The sequence below is a fragment of the Uloborus diversus genome, chromosome 7 (genome assembly GCF_026930045.1).
Source record: "Uloborus diversus isolate 005 chromosome 7, Udiv.v.3.1, whole genome shotgun sequence".
Lineage (NCBI taxonomy): Eukaryota > Metazoa > Arthropoda > Arachnida > Araneae > Uloboridae > Uloborus > Uloborus diversus.
The window spans coordinates 70,637,786-70,658,932 of NC_072737.1; the positions used below are offsets into that span (position 1 = coordinate 70,637,786).

General features: G+C 30.7%; 1 protein-coding gene across 1 annotated transcript in view; it reads right to left on the reverse strand.

Annotated features, from left to right (window-relative positions):
- The window catches only part of LOC129226619 (leukocyte receptor cluster member 8 homolog), a 55,387-nt gene that overhangs the window by 11,147 nt on the left and 23,093 nt on the right, over nucleotides 1-21,147 (reverse strand). Inside the window, exons 4-15 of the mRNA XM_054861247.1 lie at nucleotides 20,947-20,986; nucleotides 20,339-20,585; nucleotides 19,653-19,809; nucleotides 13,719-13,760; nucleotides 12,993-13,136; nucleotides 11,078-11,218; nucleotides 10,922-11,005; nucleotides 6,021-6,158; nucleotides 5,796-5,934; nucleotides 3,730-3,822; nucleotides 2,686-2,820; nucleotides 1,015-1,083 (exon numbers count right to left, since the gene is read on the reverse strand). Of these exons, the coding sequence (XP_054717222.1) occupies nucleotides 1,015-1,083; nucleotides 2,686-2,820; nucleotides 3,730-3,822; nucleotides 5,796-5,934; nucleotides 6,021-6,158; nucleotides 10,922-11,005; nucleotides 11,078-11,218; nucleotides 12,993-13,136; nucleotides 13,719-13,760; nucleotides 19,653-19,809; nucleotides 20,339-20,585; nucleotides 20,947-20,986 (1,429 nt within the window). The remainder of the gene's footprint in view (nucleotides 1-1,014; nucleotides 1,084-2,685; nucleotides 2,821-3,729; nucleotides 3,823-5,795; nucleotides 5,935-6,020; nucleotides 6,159-10,921; nucleotides 11,006-11,077; nucleotides 11,219-12,992; nucleotides 13,137-13,718; nucleotides 13,761-19,652; nucleotides 19,810-20,338; nucleotides 20,586-20,946; nucleotides 20,987-21,147) is intronic.

Here is a 21,147-nt window from a genome sequence, read left to right on the forward strand (position 1 = left end):
TTATTTATTAATTAACATTATTTAATTTCTCCTTCATGCATTGTAAAATTAACCAAAAAAACGTGGTTCGACACCTAGGTTTGGATTTTTATAAAATATTGTATCTTTGCTCTTTCAATGCATTTTAGAAAGCATATATATATATTTTTTTTTGGAGAATCTCAATCAGTTTAGGTTCCACAGAAATGCATAGCAACAATGAAGTTTAAAAACCTCCTGTATAAAAGGATTTTGATTTAGGGCTCCCTATTTGTGGAAAAGGTCACGTTGGTTACCTGTGTATACAATGCTTGAAGTACTTGCAGAACAATTTTGGTGAAGTGATTTTGCGTCGCAGAACTTGGTTAAGTGTTTTGCTTTGGGGATTATTATTATTATATTTTTTTTCATTTTTCCATTAATCTTATACAGCAATTTTTTTTAAATGATTTTTTTTTAAAAATGTAATTAAGAACATACTTTAGTATAAATTACTTTTCTAAATAGAATTAGGTTGCGCTCTTTTGTTTTTGTTAAATACTAGAATTTTGATTACAAGTTTTCGTAAAAATAGGATATTAAAAGCTTTCAAATGTCAATACTAAATTTCATAAAAATGGGCAGTAAAAGAAAAATACTGGATTGGTCCCTCTACTTATTTGTTGGCAGAAAAGTGTGCCTCTTTTAATACAGCTGCTTGTGGCACTTTCTGCAATAATTTGAAAGAGTCCAAAACTAGGAAGAAGGGATGAAGACTTTTCTGTTTTGTCTTTTTGCTAGTTGTTTACAAACCCAAAGTGAAAGAAGTTGAAAAAGATACAATCTAAACTACCTCGTTAGACATATTTGTGTGTCAAACGTTAAAGACCTACTCTTTAATATTTTCCCTACATGAGTGCAGAAATTAGTTATGGTATTGTTAAGTTATACCCCACCCCCACTGGTCCACAACCTGATCAGTTCCTGTCTTGCTGTCCTGCCTTTCTGTCACAAAAAAGTTGTGCATCCCTGAATTAAAGAAACTACAAAACTTACCTTTTCTAGTGCAATCCGAGCATGTGTTTCATAAACTTCAATTGTAAAAGAATTTCTTATGCACTGAACCTAGAACATTATAACATAGGAAATAAAATATTTTCAACAGTTTGATTTTGTTACACATTTCTTATATGCAAAACAGTCTTAAAAGTCTAAGATTCCACTTTATGAGGAACTCTTAAAAAATTGTAAGACAGATTTTTTTTTTTGCACAATTAACACAATTTAGCATTGTTTTTGTCCACTAGAAAAAAGTGTTGTGTAATATCCAAATATAATTTAATACCATAGAATATCTTTAATATCTCAGTAACATAAAAATAGTTTCACTCACACATTGTAAAAAAACGAAGTATCATGTATTACTAAATATAACTTTCACATTTAACTTCTGGATTTTTAACAAACACTACAGTTACATTTATATTTTAATTAACCGTTATAATTTCTGTCTATGAAGTTTTTAAACATAAAATAATCTATTCCAATCTAAGATTTCTTTATCCTTTTATATGTTCATATTTAGTAAAGTGCACTTAATTTTACAAGCTTTTATAAAAACCTTTAAAAATATATGACATGCACATACATACCGCAAACCAATTCTGAAATAAATTGATTTACACTAATTTCCTGTAGAAAAGCTGCATCGAGGTAATTGTTGCACTCAGAAAAAGTGTGACAAAAAATAAAAAATGCTCAGAAAAGCTGCATCACCAAAATGGCACACTTAAAAACAACTCAACCATGGTAAGACAGGGCAGCAAATATCCATTAAAAGTTTTCTTTAAACTGTTTCAAACAAAAAAAAGTTTGAACCTGTCTGCTCAATTTTAAAAAAGTTGGGGGGGGGGGGGGGGGCAGACAGACTGAATGACACATTTTCTCTATATCAGAACCCTACATTTTAATTTTTAATGCTTTAATATTTTTAAAACTATTTTATTAATTTTTAGCCCCTTTTTTTTGTTTTTAGCCATATTTTTCAGATGCAATTATCCTTCTTTTATTTTTTCTCTTTTACTTTTACGGGAAAGTAGGTTAAAAAGCTTCTAAACAGTGAGCACGTCAAGAACAATCGACACCTTGTTACAGGTAAAAAATTCTGAACAATTTATTATTTAACAACTAATAAAGCAGTGATCAACGTTTTACAATGGATGCAGAGGCTCAGACAGCCGTGTGCAAATGTATACACAGGCATCTTTCTCCGTAAACGGAACAAAGAAATTGGTAAAATAATTGAACTAATGTGTAGCGGTTAATGATGACTATGTTGAGACAAGTTCACAACATGTAAGAGCAATAAATTTCCTTCATTCTGATATCTCTCTTAATATTTTATTTCATCAGAAACTTATTTTATACTATTGGGGACATTATCAATTACACCTTGTATATAATACATCAGTATTGCCATGGGAAGTTAAAGCATCGTTTCTGCAAATTTTTCATGCTTATTTATTATTTTTTTGCTATCTATGGTACTTTAGCCTTGCTGTACAAGCTGCTTTTCACCGAAAATGAAGCACAAAAACACAGAAGTCAAACTCCAACATTTCCCTATAGTTAGTATGGAGAACAAAACGACTTTTCTTAAAATATCCTAGAAACTCTTTTCTATAGATACTGCGCTTTACCTTTCCACAGCAGAGGAAACAAGCTTACCACTAAATCCTGTCTGATAGACTTTAGTTGCTCACATGCATAGTGATAATCTTGATTTGTAACCCAACATTTTTTCACATGAGCTAAAGATTTTTTTAATATCTCTTCCGGCCGAACACTAGTAGGGTCAACAGCCTGCAGAAAGAACCATTTTAGGTTATTTCCAACAAATCTATAAAAACATATATAAAACAAAAGGAGATAGAAGCAATAACTGTTTAATAATTTCAAACATACTACAAATCAAATGAAACACTTAAATGAGTACCAAAGATTATTACTTCTTGATAAGAGCATTAATTTCTGACAGCCTATGGGTTCCCATACGTAGTGAAGCAGATAAAAATTATATAATTCTCCCACAACAATTTAAATTTAAAAACTTTTGTCAGGAATATTTAACAATAAAATCCTTGGTTTACAGTTTATTTTATGTTTCATGACAGCTTAATCTCCACTTCAAAAAAATTCAACTTTAATAAAACTTATCAATAAATAACATGTTTAAGGAAACATGAAGGCTTTTGTATTTTTCATCCTGAAACTTAATACAGTAGAGTCCCAATTAGCCAGGTTAATGTGTACCAAGACTAACTCAGATAACGGGGGAAAAAAAAAAAAAAAAACCTTGGTAAAAGCGAAAAGTATAAAAAAAAGAAAGTAAAAGAGTAGGTATAAATGAAATATTTTAACAAATATAAAATTTATAAGAGTACAACACATACAATTCAAATTCTAATTTAAACTTAAGCATACTTTACGAAAACTAAATAATTTTTACACAAAAAAGTTCTTAATCATTTTTTAAAAATCAAAATATTTGATGGCTCCTGTTAAAATGGAAATTTGAAAAAATCAGGATTCTACAGTACATTTACACTTTCTATATTACTCATTCAAACATTTTACTTATTAAGAAACTCTTACATCTAAAATTAAACTTATACAAGGCATTTTTCACTTGAAAATCCACATAAAAATAAGTCAATTGAATTAGAACACCTGTTGCACACACTCATCATTGCCTTAAAATTAAATACATACTCCAGTTAAACGTAAGAATGGCTTTTCCAAGTCTTGGCAAGTTCCTATGATAGCATCAGAGTCCCATACACCATCACCATTTTCATCAATAATCTGTGAAAACAAATAATGTATGTTTACGTAATTCAAGATACAATTAGGAAAAAAATATGAATGATTGAAAGAGAGAATCTATCTACAGAACTAATTTAACAATAAAAGAATAGGTTTTTTAAAAATTGGTGTAATAAGCTAAAAAGAAAGATTAATTTCACAGATCCTCATTAAACATGATTTTAGTATGCACATTTAAGTTTTCTTTTCACATTAATAAAATAAGCATGCAAATATGATAACAACGTTTTTAGTTTCAATTTTCATTCCTCTCTGATCCCCCCCCCCCCCCCCCATTGTTATCTAAAAAGATTTGAGTACATTTCAATTGTATATGCATTCTGGCTCGCTAGAATTATTGCAGTAAAAAAAAGTTGGACACCACATGTTTAAACTATTATGGATGTTGTGGTGAAAATATTTTATATTCCATAAATCTATGTTTCATTTCTAGCTGATATCCTTTGAATTATGTTATCTAAGATATCTGTACATTATGCTGTCCATCACTGTATTATGATAAATATTCACATGAAAGTAGTAGTTTTTATTAAACTCAATTATTAGCTACGTTTTCGAGTAGTCCAGTAGTTTTGAATTAAAAACACAGAGTTTTGCAATGAGGCAAAAAAAGAAAGTTATCTCTACAATTTCACTACAAATTGAAGGCTCTAGCTGTAAAGATTTTCATGTAAATTGGTATGGTTTTTACCTCGATACTTTTAATTTCAAGATAAATAAATGATTAAATTAGAAGATGGATAACTACGAGTGGGTAAAAATAAATAAAGACCTTCTCCCCTGCCAGGTATAAGCATTTTAAATTCAAATATTGAACTCTTTCTAAGATTCAACAATGTACAAGGGCAAGGCAAATAAAAGTGAGCCAACCAACCCTACGCAAGAATGGTTAGGTCCAGCATTTGCAATGAACACGCGTAGCACATAGATACCCCTCATTTTAAAGTGATGTGAAAGTGTGGATGCTCCAAAATAGGAACAATGGTGTGGTCTGGTTTGTGATAGCTGAAGTTGTTTCACTAAAGCAAATTAGTCGTTGTATGGCTTCCGTGAATGGTGCACATTGCATTTCATAAGCCATTGTGAAACATTGGAGCAAACGGTTCAGAGAAGGACGTGAAAGTTGCAAAGATGATCAAAGACTGGGCTAAATAAAGTTGCAATCCCTCCCGACACAATTGCGCAGGTTGAAGAGCTGATCAGACAAGAACAAAGGATAAGCATCGATGAACTGGCAGACATTCTCCATAAAGCCCAGATTTGTAACCAAGAGACTTTCACATTTTCAGGAAACTGAAGAAACATATCAAGGTAACAGATATGTGTTGGACGAGGAGGTCGTGAAGGAATCGGCTACAGACTATTTGAATTAGCAGTCCAAGAAACTACTTTTAAATAAAGTACTCTGCCATATATTCACATTGGCTCACTTTTATTTGTCTTGCGTTTATATTTTTTTTAACATTGAAAAATGACTTGAATGTGACATTAAAATGCGAGACTTGATTTTTATAAATTTCAAACTTCATGATATTGAGCTTTTAATTCAACGACATTGAAAGAAAAAAAAAAAAAAAAACTTAAGCTACATTTCACATGCATAACTCAAATTTCCTTCAAAACTGTTTCTAGTACAGCTAGAAACTAATGATACATATTGATCAAGAACTTCAAATGATTGAATGCAGGGCTCAATATGTGCAGATGGAGTTGACAGCAAATGTCGAAAGGATAAAGGAAATCATTTTGTAAAACTGGTATCTACTCATAAGCTTCTAAAGAATCCCGAGTTAGGGATACAAAAGTTGAGATAACATAAAACACTTTATCCCCCTCCCCCCAAAAGATCTAGATGTAAAAAGAATGCTTCGTATTCCCTTAAAGATATTTTAGTCACCCTTTCAGTTAAAACAAACTATAAAAATAATTTGATTAAATAATCAAATACTTACAAATTTGGGGGACTCCATTTCAGTTGTGGCAGTGAAAATCATATTACTCTTAGCACTCTTCCCATTTTTGTTATCAAAACGAGCTGCCCTTTTCTGCAGACGTTCGTCTGAGGCTGAATCTGGCTCCAAAGTAAATACCCTGATTTTACCATAAATGAAACAATTAATGCATTGAAGGCAAAACAAAAACTGAAAATACAGATATTAAAGCTTGCACAAACTTACATTTTATTCTTCTTCTTCTTCTTTTTGTTTTTATTTAAGTTAATACTGCTTTTTACATTTCGAAAATCTATTGGTCCGACAACACTTGAATTAAGAGCTTTCTTTGAGCCTCGACTGTCATCACTGGAGTCAGATAAGCTAAGAGAAGCAAAAAAAAAAAAAAAAAAAAAAAAGATAGTATTAACCAATCAATCATGGTTGTTGAATTTAGTGGCCAAAGCCTTTAGGGAAGGATAATTCCACATTGAATCAACAAATTGCATGGGTCGTGTAACAGCACTTTTGATTTTGGTGAAATTTGGTAGGTAAATAAACCAATATTCTGTACCTCCCTAATAGTTATATTTTTGTTTCGAGAAAATTTTTATTCTTGAGAAACAGTAAACACCTGATTATCCGTGAGTCAATCGACAATAATTAAGAACATGCATTTTAGCAGCAAAAAGCAAATACTGTACCGTAAAATCCCGAAAGTAACCCCCCTATCGATTATAGCCCCCCCCCCCTTTTTTAGTGGAAAGTGAAATCACTTTCAAATCCTGAATATACCCCCCCCCCCCCTCCACCTGAAAATTTTCAGATCATCTTCATTTGCCACTCCCTCTAAAAAAGAAGGATATCATTTTCTGCTTTACTTAGAAAGCATTTACAAAGGTTTACTCCATGTGCAGTTTTGCTTTTTTAAAAAAAAACACAATGATTTAAACAAAAAAAAAAAAAATGATCTCACAGTTTATTCCTTTCAAAATGTCGAGACTCCTTTTGATGCAAGGGCGCCTTTTTTTTCATATGTATTACAAAAGAAAGTCATACATTTTTACTGCTTTTTATTCATTTTGGAAGGAGCATTTTTGTTTTGACTTGTGAAACTGAACGATCTTCAATTCGGCGCCATTTTGAATACGTGACACCATTTTGGAAAGGTGTTGCTTAAAAAGTAGCGCGAAACTTAAAAATAACCTCTTTAAAAGGAGAAATAATGTAATTGAGCAAGTTAAGGATCATCAGAAATGTAAATTTTACTAAATCGAGTAAGAAATGTCTGTATTTGCGTTCGCGAACTTTGCAAAGCTCAGTTTTCGAAATTATGATCTTCATAACGAATTTGCGGCCGTGATTGCGATTTTTGCTTCTATTCTGAAACAAGAACATTAAGATTTTGCTTCTTTTACTGTAACCTTATTACATTCAGTACATAATGAATTTTAAAGCGATAAATTATAGGGGTTTTGCCAACTTAAGTTGCAAAATTCTTTCTTTCGAAAAAAATGGTGCCCTCATGCAATTTATTACTAACTAGAAAATTATGACAGGTTTTTATTAATTAATTTCTCTCTTCATTAATATTAACTCTTATTTACTTATTTCTTTTCTGTACTCTAAAATTAATGCTACTAAAAACAATTTTTTTGGCTAATTTTTCAGAAAAATCTCGATTATAACCCCCCTTTCTGAAATCAACAAGTTTTGTTTTAAAAATAGGGGGGGGGGGGGGTTACTTTCGGGATTATACGGTATATTTTTTGTAAATTTCTAAATTTAAACTCTGTTGTTTTTGTTTTATTTATAGTGCTTTCTTCATTGCACCTACACCTGTTCTTTATTGATGTTAATTTCTGTTGTGAAAAAATAAAAACATTTTTACTGTACTGTATATATTTTCACAGTTTGAAGAAAGTATTATGTATCAATACAGCTAAGTTTTTGAGGAAAAGGACAATTTTGACTTTGTCCCTTACTTCAGCCTTTTTGTAGTTCATCTGCGATTTTTATCATCCGCGGTACTTGTGCCACTTAATTTTGCGGATAATCGGGAGTTAACTATATAGCTATTCTTTTGCTATGCAGATGAGTAAATTTTGGCATTTTGGATCCTTTTTTTTTAAAGCTTTAGTTATTGTATTCAAATAAGTAGGAAGATGAAACACGGCTAATTGTTAAAGCTGAAAAACTATCTTTCATTTGTACAGAAAAAGAAATAATTTAAGTTGAGCCTAATCAGAAATTTTCCGGGGTTAAATCATGGTTCGAAAAGTGATATTTTCGTCTTGTGCAGCCTAAAAAAGTCGATGAGTGACTTAAAGTAGGAGGAGGTAATTTATGGTAGGAGTTTTTCCTGTTGCAATTAGCTGCGCCTACTAGAAGAACGGGGAAAAATAGGCTGATACTAGTAGTCTTTCATGATGAAAAAAATTGCTTAAAATTTACATTGCCTTTTGAAGCAAAACAAAAACTGTTTTGTATTCTAAGGCAAAGAAGAGATAAAAAATTCTTTAAATAAAACATTTCTTATTGGTGAAAAATGATGTTTTGTAAATATAGTTCATAAAAATTAACATGTACTTGTTGTGTAAAATTTTATTTCGTTAAGGCAACAATTAACAGTTAAGTCAGTCTGCATAGAGGACTGGATTACTTAAAGCTACAAATGTCAAAACACGTTATCTTTACAAGTAATGGGAAAGAGTTGGTAAGTATGGATAGGTATTAGTGGTGTGGTTTTCCTTTTAAGCTGTCAAAAACGGCATGAAAAGCTGTCAAATCTCTAGCAGTTTAATGCCCGATAAATCATAAAACATACAAAATGCTCAAACAGGGTTCATACACTTTTGGTTAAAAAAAGTTCCCTGACTTTTCCTGGTTGTTTTTTTAGAAAATTCCAGGTTACTCGCTTCATTCAAAATTTAAGTTTAAATATTAATATTTTCAAAATAATTAAAATTGTTTAAAGTAGCGATGCAGAAGAACTGAAACTTCTCCCCTTAGATTTAAAAAAAAAAAAAAAATTTTTCGTTTGTTTTCTCTGTCAAAATTTTAAGTTTGTTTTAAACATTTTGTTCAAAATTGTTTTAATTTGTTTACTATTTGTTGAAAACAGAGTACTTTCAACTTATTTTAGCGTTTCTTTGATGTTACGCATAATATTATAGCGTTTTGCTGTAGTCCTGCAGCAACCTTTTAGCATCCGCTTTTGGTTTACAATACTTTTTATTTTCTTATAAGTAGGTTACACGAAACATATTGAGCAAAATGCAATGCTAAATTTCAGTATAAAAATGATTAACTTGTTGCATTAATCGGCATACCATGTAATGCATAGTAACAAAAATCAACATCCGCTAATCATAGGCCAATGCCAATAATCTTTTTTCTTTTTTTTCACATATTAAAGGACGCATACATTAAAATTTCAAACTTTCTTTTCCAGAAAGTAATAGTTAATTTTCAAAAATTCATAACTTTTTGCACATTTAATGTTATTTTCAATATTACACATTGATATAAACGTCCAATTCTGTTTCTGGAAGTTTAAGTCTACTTCCATTGTGCAAACGATCAAATATGGCGACAAAGTGAAAAATTTAAAATAATAAGTAGATTTTTGGATTTGTAGTATAAAAGTAGTAATAAATAATTAATAATCCTTAAAAAACTACAATAAAAGTAAAATAGTCAGTATTTAGCACATAAGAGTCTAAATCAATTAAAACAAAAAAAAATGTTATGAAGATTAAATTTTGCATTTTTCGAGAAAATAATTACAAATTTTCCGGAAAAAAAGGGCACAATTTGTGTTGTTTTCAATAGTTTGCATTGCAATTAACATCCAATGCCGTTTTCGGGAACTTAGGCACCTGAAAAAGTGTTGTGTACTTCCATCTTGGGAATGACCAAATATGGCGGCTATGCCCAAAAATAAGAAATAACTTTTTTTTTTAATTTGTTGCATGAAGGCAATTAAAAAATAATAAATCTTCATGATACTACAATTCTTTGAAAAGTTTTTATCACATTTGCGTCCGAGGCAGTGAGGATAAGATTACGTTTTAAGAACAAAAATTTTCATTTCTCAAGAAAATTATTTCAAATAATAATAGAAAAACAATTTGCAGACCATTTTTTGTTATTTTCATCAGTTTTCAATTAAAGAAAACATCCAATTCTGCTTTGTTTTTAGAAACTTAGGCGTTTTTGGATCGTATCTACTTCCATCTTGTGAATGACCAAAGATGGCGACTATGTTTCACACGTAGCTGAAATGATTTTCCGATCAAAAAAAAAAAAAAAACGATTTTCCCCGATCGACCCTCCCATCTACAGGTTGTGCTTCCGAAACAGTAAATTGTCTTCTCTCCTGTTGAGTTTGTGCATAATTGCTGTTCACCTGATTTTTTTTTCCCTTGGGAACTACTGAGAGCCAAAAATGGCGGCTGCTGAAGATTTTTTGGGTCGCCACTTTTTTCATTGCTTTAAAATTGTTACAATTTTTTTAAAATACATCGATAAAAACGAAGATTAGATCTTATAAAACGAAATTCCCTGGGAAAAGAAAAATTTTGGGGACACATTTGGAAAATTCCTTGACATTTTTGACTAAGTCATTTTCCCTGATAATTCCAAGTTTTCCCGGAGCGTACGAACCCTGAACCGAACAGAATGTTGTGGCAACCCATCTAAAACTTTAGGCAGTAGAAAGAAATGCGTTCCCCTCACTGACTCCATGCAAGAAAATCTGCGCTCTTTTGGCGCATTTTTCGTTGTGAAAAAAAAACGTTCATTTTTCGATTGCAGTTTTTAAGTGCCAGCGTCGGTTTAGATAAAAATTTACAATTTTTTTCGTGAAATCACAATAAAAACGAAGACTAGATCTCATAGTACTTAATTCCTTGGGAAAAAAAATTTTTGGAGGACAAAATTTGAAAACTCCCTGACTTTTCCCTGACATTTTTGACAGTGTCATTTTCCCTGACAATTCCCGGTTTTCCCGGAATTCCCAGAGCGTACGAACCCTGTCAAAATTTATACATTGTACAGAAGAACCTTACAAGTTGGGAGCTCTGGGCTTTTTTTGTTAAACTGTATATATTCCAGATTATAATTTACGAAATAATGTCTTATACCTAGAATGTCTTTTTCTCCTGAAGACTTTTCTTGGTGGTGTGCGGGATCTTGATCTGGAGCGAGAATAAGATCTTGACCTTGATCTACAAAATTAAAATGATATAGGAAGGGAAAACAAATAAATAACTATAATAATACAAATAAAATATCTTTACCTAGACCTAGAACGATATGTGTAGTTATTTCGATGCTGGAAATAATGCTTGGGACTCTGAGAATTAGCTGTCCTAAATGCAACCTGGGTTTTGAAAGGTGGTGTCGTCTTCTGCTCTTTTTTCAACTTCTCACTGTGAAGACTATGAATTAAAACAAAATTTAATAAGTATCATAAAAAAAATGCTATCAACTTTACAGATTTTTTTTTTAATTTAAAAAAATCCTTACGTTACAATTTATATTAATGATGTAAAAAAAAAAAGCATAGAATGTAGAAATGCTTTTGAGGAAATAACAGTTTAAACTTGAGATAAAAATGATTTTATTATGGGGAAGATGACAGGGTGCAAATTTACAAGATAAAATACAAAATTTTAAGATTATGAAGATAAAAGCTGCGTGTGAATATTTTAAAGATTTTGAGGATAACAGACTCTAAGGAATTCAAAGTTTTGTTTGCATTAGCTTATGCATATAATTAGTTAATACAGTAAAATCTCATTACAACAGCTTCAAAGGGAATGCAAAATTTGTTTGTTGTAACAGGAATTTAGGGTTTTTTTTAGCACTTTTGTCATTTATTGTACGTTAGCTTTATTACAAGCTTGCTTATTTGATTTCCGCCGGGAGGAAAAAAAAAGAACAACGTATAACTCCAACATTTTCTTGTTGTTTGTATTAAATCAAAAAATTGTTTCTTCAAATATCTTGAGAGCTCATCTTTGCAGTTTACCTGCTCATGGCAGTGTATATCTAACATATGCAAGGTATATCCACAAAGTAAGTTCCGTTTGCTAATATAGAAATATCGTATACGGATACAGGAAAATATTTTTTACTGTAAAATCTACAACTCCTACATTTGTCATAGCGTGGTAAAAGTTTTTGTATCCCTTCTTCACAGAAGGTTCCCGCCTGCGTTTTCAACTACTTGGTAACTTATTCTTTCAGCTCATCATTGCTGTTGAAGTGTTGCCCATCAAGGAAAGATTTCGGCCTGCAAGAAGAGGTGAAAATTGCTAGGAGCGAGGTCGGGGTTATAAGAAGAATGGTCAAACATGTTCTAGCCAAATTCCTGTAGGAGGTCTTTTGTTACATGTCAGGCATTATTGTGAAGAAAAAAACACCTTTTGACAGGAGACCCCTGCGCTTGTTCTGTATGCATGGTGTAATTTCTTAAGTGTTTCACAGTAAACTTTTGCACTGATTGTTTGATCTCACGGCAAGAAATCAACCACAAATGTGCATTTTCATTAAAACATCATGTAAAACTTATTTCTAGAAACCATTAAAAAATTAAGATTTTTTTTTTCGCACCTAAATATTACATATTCAATAACATTTCTTTAGTGTTGTGAATTTCCTTCATAGCTTTACTGTTACATTTGAGAAAAATATTATCAAATACACATTAATTAAAACTTATTGATATTTATATTTATGTATTACAAACATCGCAGTAAATACTAATTGAATTAGATTGTACCCTTTTGGATTTACATATTTTTGGACAGTTTAAGACAGTTAAAACCACCTATCCTGTCCTAAACCAGTTTTGGAAAGTCTAAAACCCAATCCTGACACAAGCCTTGGTACAAATAAAAGTTATTGCTGTATAACATTTTGTTATATAGCAGATTATAAAGAAATCATCATTTTCCTAAGGAAGAATTTTTTAACGTTGTCTTAACAGCAATTAAAACTGGACTGAACATTTATTTCATTTTTAAGGATATTTTATTGTACTGTTATTCATTGAAATAAGAAATTTATATTATACATACTTCATTCTACACCTTATCAACAAATCATATTACAAAAAAATCTTACAAAATTCCTAAAATGAGTTCTGGAGATAAGTTTGATACAACACAAAAACAGGCAAAATATGCATGTTACATAACAGTGATATACCTTGGTAATGGTTCATTAGCCCAATCTTTTTCATAAATGGTGCCTTCCCTCTCAGCTTTCAGCAACTTGGTGCGTAGAATGAGTTGCACCTGATCCTTATCCTTATCATCTTTACATCTCGAAAAACTAGCATCAACATATTGCCTGAAAATGAAAGCATGAAATTGTATCAAGAAAATATACCATTATGACATACATTTATCTATCAAAAGAAAGTATTAAGGAATTTTAATTGCAGTGAACCAGGGTTAACTATACAATACAGAAGTAATTAAGAGTGCAATAATGCTAATGCATATGAATCAGTGTTAAATAACAGAGACATAGCATATGAATGAGTAGTTCATATGATATGTATTTTTACTAATTATGACTTGTGTCATCAATACTAAAATGTAACTTTATTCTTAAGGACCAGAAGTGTCTAACAAATAACTTAATGTTTTTGAACTTCAAGGTATTTTGGGTTTGTACTGTATTTTGAGAAAACATAGTAACACTAACAATCACTCACCACTAATAAGAGAATTAAATTAAACAGAAGTCTGTTACAGAATTCATCACTAATTAAAAATTAAACAGAAACATACCCTTTTTAGTCAGTAAAAATAAGTCAAATCTTTTAAAGTATTAAGGAAATTTGTTAACAGTCATTCATTTTGTTAAGTAAAATTCTATTAGGTTAATATTTAAAACATGAAAAATATATATGAGTCTAAATATTACCTAAGAGAAATTGGATATCTGTCAATATCAACAGTAGAACTTCTATAAAATAAAGATTAATTTTTACTTAAATGTATAAACATTTAGTCTAATAACACAATACATGTTCTAAAACATATACTGACAACAAAAATAAATCAGAAGTAAATCTATATATATATATATATATATATGTATATATATATATATTTAATCTGAAACTTGTTAAAAGAAATCAAATCAATAACTTTTGATCGATTCATTTTCTACAATTGTCTAATGGTGCCACAGTTTTCTGGTTCAAATGCCACTCTGAATAGCAGTGAGCCAGTGACCTTTTTGAGTAGTTCATGCAGATGTAACCAGAGGAAGATGAAAACAGAATAAATAGAAAAATATTTTTTGTGATGGAAAACAAAAGGAAATACTAGAACAACAGGAGGTAGCTTTGATCATTCTGAAGGGAAAAATGTGACTTACAAGAAGTTCTTGAAGTTCTTAGAACTTCAAGGAAAAAGTAATGATTTCAGTGAAAAAAAAAATAAGCACCAAACTCTGATTTTTCCATAGTTTTGGTTGGGACTCATGAAAATTAATGTAAGATTGAGAGCGATTCACAAAAGCAGGAACAAATAAGTGGCTGAATTAACTTAGGTTTACACAGGCATCAGAACACACAAGTAAATTAAAAGCTGCAAAACATTGGAGACATTTACTATCAAAATATCTCTCTGAGAATCAATGCTACAGGACAACAAAAATTATTTTCATTTTGTGATCTTGAAAATACTGATATTTGCATGCACTGATTAAGTGTTTTAAAATAAATAAAAGATGACTACTTGATACATATCAATTAAATATAAACATTAATTACAACAAAATGTAGACACATCATTTGCACCCATGACTTTGAAAAAAGTTAGAAGTTCCTCTGAACACCAAAAGCCATCAAGTTTCTAGAGGGTAGTTCAGCATCATCAAATTCTCCCTATTTGTTGTTATCATCTCTATTCTTCCTCACCTGTATTAGCTTGAATTTGAGTTACAGTATCCTCAGAAGTGATAACATTAGCATTCATAAATATTTTTTCAAATTCTTTTCTACAATAAATGTAGAAAAATATATTATCACTAGCTCTCAGGATTTATGACTCATCTATAACTTTAGGTTGACTTTGGAATGTGAAAGGAATCTTTCCAAAAAGTGCAAGCAGAGCTGGAAAATAATAGAAGTTTTATGAATTACAAAAATATTGCTAGCTTTAAGTGGCTTTGCTCATTGAAAGAGAGTTATGCTCCCAAATATTTCCGACTTTTTTCATAAAACCGGATTCTTGTTAAATCAGGGCTCGTTATAAACAAGTTTAACTGTAATATTTCAATAATAAACAATCAAATCAATTTTATAAAATTATATTAACTGCATGTAACATACTTGTATGCTGTTTTTTAAAATATTTCTTTAAGAAAAGCTGTATAAAAAGAAATCCCTGTATTTTATGAACAAATTTTCTAGTTTTCTATTTTTTTTTCACAAAAGAATAAAATTCTTTGGTTTTCTTAAAATCATAAACAAGGGTTTTCTCAATTAAGAAAAAAACTCTAGGACTTAGAAATCTTCAAGCGAGCATGGCCACAGGATGGGTATGCAAGACCCGAACAGAAGATAAAATATAAGATACTAGTCGACCCGTGCGGAACTCCGCACTGTGCTTTGAATCGTTTCATAAGGTATTTCTCTCTTTAAGAATTTCAAAGGAAGAACATTATGAAGAAGAACCGAAAAAAAAAAGTAAGCGTAGAAGAGAAGGCATGTAATTTAAAGACATCAGTAACAAAACCTCGTTAAATACAACGTTGTGATAATTTGATCATCGCTCACCTTTTGGTCGTACATATTTTCAATTCAAACATAAATATCATTAAAAGTGTGGCTGAGTAGTGACTTGTGAAAAAGCAATAATTGTGCATGTAGAAAAACAGGTTGTGGCAAACAGAGTCCTGCCCATGTGAGCATCTGACGGGAAAAAAAGAAATATTAAAGAGATATTTATTGGCACGGATTCGAATTGGCACCATTCTGAGTAATAGCCCGACACCCCAACAAACCTAGCAATTGCGCCTTCCTTTTCGAAAGCTATTCATTGAAGGAATGCGTAGTAAAAATCAGCAAAAACCTTTTTGCCAATAATAATAATAATAATAATAATAATAATAATAATAATAAGATCATGCTTCTATGTTTTGTCATTAACCAGCATGACAAGATTTAAAATTATTCGAAAAGCATGGAATTTGATTAAAGAATGACGAAGATCTCACGTAGCGATTGAAACGAACATTCTAGAGAAGTAATAAATTAGATTGAAAAAAAGTGTTTTTATCTTTGAATATTGAACTATTTCACATAGAAGGTTGCTTTAACAGTTACGGCTTAAATGCCCGCACATGTTTCTCTTTTAATCGAACACTTAAAATTCAAAACCAAAACCAGTTGAACTGAGTCTGTTTTTTAAGTGTAATTTTTCGAACGTGGACAAAATGTTTTTTTTTTTTTTCAGCAGAAAGCAGAGGAGTAGAAAATGATTTCTTGCTAATGAAGTTGATAATAATTTTAATGCTTTATATCGTATTCGCGTGAATAAATAAAAAAAAATTGAAAAAAAAAAATAGAACCGACTTCAAAATTGCTCTAAAAAGTGAAAAATAATTTCATTCTTTAAACACCATCGATAATGCTTTTAAACATAACTTTTGAAGTTGCCGCAAAAACAAAACGTAAAATCCAGTGTAACGATGCTTCGTTCATATTTTTTTCAGAAAAGCATCCAAAGTTACGAACGAAACATTTATATCGTTATTCAAATATGTTGTCATCAATGCATAATTTATGTGATAGTGAAGAAACTGGGCCTGGTTAAATTTATAGTTGTCGTTGAGTTATGACTGTGAATGATTTTATCTATCGTTTTTGCGCCAACTTCAAAAATTATGTTTAAAAGCATTATCGATGATGTTTAAAGAATAAAATTATTTTTCACTTTTTAGAGCAATTTTGAAGTCGGTTCTATTTTTTTTTTTTTTCAATTTTTTTTTTTATTTCATTCTTTTTAGTGTAAATGTAGATATTTTAGTAAAAGTAAGAAGTTACCTAGTAAGAAGTTCGGCTCTATATCACTGTATTGCTTTAGAAAAGCCTTTATTCAAAATTATTATTACAATTACTATTAATGTTACATGGCACCAAACTTTTATAACAATGAGTTTCATATTGTCACGTAGATGAAGATAGCGAAGACAATGTGAAAGCCAAATGAAGCGAATACTCGTTAGTCTCAACTCGAGATCTTTATTCAGAACCACGAATGAACGTTACATCTCCTTATATACAACTTGAGAAAGTGCTGGAACTTTCCAGACTTGAAAAGATACAAAAATTAATAGAACATTCGAGAAAATACGGGAAACAGTAGAAACGAAATTTTAGTAAAATTCACTTTGTCCCAGTCGGGATTTGAACCCGGGTCGCTCGTGTGGAAGGCGAGAATTCTACCATTGAGCCACCGTTATCCACGAATGAAAAGTGCGAACTTCGCTACAATATCATTTAAATCATTTAATAGGGAAATTTACTGTTTTTTGCCCATAACTTTTTTCTAAAGAACAAATATGGTCAAACAAAGTAATGGACCTAAGTTGAGCCATCCCCTATCCATTAAAAAAAGAATCATCAAAATCGGTTCCCTAGGTGAGACGCTATGAGTGGACAAACCGCCTCCTTTTTGAAGTCGGTTAAAAATTAAAGGTTTACTGGTTGAAACTCGTAGTTTTAATTTGGCGTACTATTTTTTCATTTGTACAAAAGGTCGAACACTGCTATTAGAAACATTTACATTTCAGCATACAATGAAAATGTTTTTCTGCACGAAAAAGATTTCCTTTTGGTAAATCTAATACTTTTTTATGCTTACATTATGCTGAGTGGTCTAGATGTAGTCAAAGCTTAAAAAAAGGAAGAACACTCTTCGATTAACAGTCAACTTATCCGAATGATAACTGTAGCCTGCATAAAGGAGTCGAAACACCAAGTAGCAATCCCACTGCATTTATTTTATTACGTTTGTATGTTATGAGTACATGTAATGCGTAATACTAATATAAATTTGATATTCTTTCGGACAGCCCAAACTTGCCCGAAGTTCGAATAGTTTATAGCCGAACGCTCTACCGAAAAAAACTTATCAATTTAACCGAACAACTAAGTCCAGTGCTTTTAAGGTTTATTAAAATATGAACGCACACACAGGCTATTTTTTTTTTTTTTTTGCTGAAAGCGACGTAAAAAATGGAAAACTGCATTAGAACTTTGCTTTTAAAAAATGCATAAGAACTACAGGCATCATCAAGGTTTTGAAACAGCAAGGGACGTTTTCGAAAACTTGATTTTTCGACCGTAAGTCTATTTTTCTTCATTAGCCAGCCTGATAAGTTTTAAAATGAGAAGGGAATAATATATAAGATAAGATATTGAAGAAACATTTTTTATTCTTGAAAATTTTTACAATTTTTTACCGCAGGCTGCTTGAACCGTTATGACTTAGATGGCAGCACGTGTTCATCATTTAATAGAACGGTTAAAATACAAAATAAATTGAACTATGCTCTTTTTTTAAGCGTAGCTTTTCGAATGTAGTAAAATTGTGATAAGCTATTTGTTTTTTTGCAAAAAGAAGAAAAAATATATATTTTACCCTTCAAATTGAGGTAGTATTTTTTTTATTTGTACAAAGAGTCAAAAACTCATTAGAAGAATATATATTTTAATATACGATTTATTATTTTTTTTTCTGAACAAAAAACAATTCTATTGTAGTCTGAAATCTTAAACCTGTTACTTATATTTTCGCTTACATTATGCTTTAATTTTCTTACCAGAGCCAAAGTTTAAAAAGAAAAAAAAAACGTACAATTCCGAAGTAATTTAGCACAAAGTCACTCCAAGTTTCCATATCAGCAAGGAGCGTTTCCTTCTCATTTATTCTATTCCTTCATAGTCGTTATTCACTTAATTAAGTGTTCATGTAATGCGCGATATTGCTTTAATTTTTTGTTGCAGATTGTCCGGACGTGGGCCCGAACGCGCATTCTCCTGGTTACGAAGAGAACGCTCTGCCGATCAAGCTATTCAGCTCTGTCGGTCCTAGCGCAAATTAAAGTTATAAGTTAAACCGAAAACCTCATTCTGGTTCTTTAAAGCAGGTTTTTCGGCTGAAAAAAACAATTTTTAGACCGTGGGTCTATTTTTCGTCAGTAGCCAGCACCATAAGCTTTAAAATAAGACGTAAATCAAAGAAATCGATCAAGAATTGAGGAAAATCTGGCGTAGAAACCAAAATCAGGCTACAGAAATAATATATAAGGATAGGAAAGACTAAAAATAGTGTTCAATTGGCAGGTGTGCATAGTTTAATATTAAATAAAAAAGAAAGCATAATTATTTAAAAAAAACATTTTGGTTTGCTTAGTTTTATTTTTTCACTCAAAAGTCAGGGATTTTTTTCACTCAAAACTCAGAGATTTTTTCACTCAAAACTCAGAGTTACCGCTGTACAGAGAAATTTGACACTTTGTGTGACATTTATAATTTTTTATAACACAATTTGGACACTAGATAAAAATTACAAATGAAATGAGTCAAAATGAAATTGGGAGAAAAAATAACATAGTGGAGATCAGATAAAAGTCATAGTAAATGCAAATTCAGGTAAAAATCACAAAAAGGTGAAAGTTCACGGAAAATTGGAGGATTCGTATTTGTTAAAATTGTACAAAAACAGATTGCAGCATAAAGTCACTGTTGGAATTTTAAATCATATGATAATTTTATTTCAAAATGGAGAATTCAATACTTTAAAGACAATAATAAGGTTGAAAAACAAACTTGATACTTACGAGTTTTGATGCAACATATAAGGATGTAGATTTGTTTCACATTTATTCGAGCCTTGAAAAGTACTTTCCTTACTTTGAGGCTCTGTTGATGGAAAAGTTTTATTTGGAGGTGTTTTTTTAGGAAGACTAAACCTGATGCCACCACTTCCAGGTGCTTCTGCAATACAAAAAATTAAAAAAAATGAATAGCAGATTTTTTTTCTTAAATCTATACAATGCAGAAAAGTACATAAACTTAAGGACAATGTACAGTAACCTAAACAAAAATATAAAGGAATAAAAGAAAACTATTTCTCATGTAAATTTGCCGATTCTTCCACAATCCAGGGAGAGTGGCATTTATCAAATTAGAGACATTGAAACTTTAAACATGGACTCTTCAAAAACATTAGTCTAAAAAAAGAATCTAGAACAGGTATCCATTGGTAAAGTAAATTTTGTTAAGGTATTTATTTCAATTAACTTTACTCAATTTTCATATTTTTTTGAGGCAAATATTGTTTTTAAAACTAAATTTCAAAAAATATAACTGTTGGAAAAATATTTTGAATAATCTTAGTAAATACACAAGCATACACATATAGTGATTATTAGAAGTTTCAAAAACTCCTTAAAACCATGTCTTTTCTTTCACTGTACTTATAGTTATTTACAGATTATATGAACGACCACTTATATATACTCACGTTTGTACGAATGCTTGAAAAAGGAGTTATCATTATGCATGGAAGATGGTGGGGATGAGGGAGGCGGCGGAGGAGGTTGTGAAGCTAACGAAGAAACTGAAATGTTTTTAGTATTCGGCTCTTCTGGTTTAGATTTTTCACACTTAGTCTCTGCTATAGAATTTGGAGGCATTGGCAGATTTGGATTCGGAGGAGCCACTGGAGTTGTATAAACAGGAGCATTGCTACTCATCATATAGTTAAGATTCTAAAATGAATAGAAAAACATTTTTTGCATGAATATTTAATCTGGGCACTACAATTTAAACTTAAAAATCTTTCACGGGACAAATAATGTTGATAAAGATTTTTAAGAATAATCATTTAATTTTACACAAAGTATTATTAATTTTATTTCTATTAAGTTTCAGAAGTTGATTTCTTATCATGAAAAAAGCTTTCAAATAGAAAACAAGTCCACAACATAGCTAAATAGGTTTACAATAATATTTGTTTGGAGAGAATAATTCGACTTTTGATTGGGAAAGACTGGGAGGGGGCACAACTTGCATTTAAAAAAAAACAGAAAAGAAAAGAATTAGATAATGCAGCTATTCAAAAATACTTACGTAATGATAATAAGCATAATTAGTTGCATATGGAGGGTACCTAATAAGAAAAATATATTATAATTTAATTACATATTGTTTTTATAAAAACATTGTGAAAAAATACTTCTTTGAAAATATCTGAACTATTAGCAAAATACAAGGACAAATGCTAAATTTGTTCACACTATAATTTTCTGAAAGATTTCAATTTTCATAATG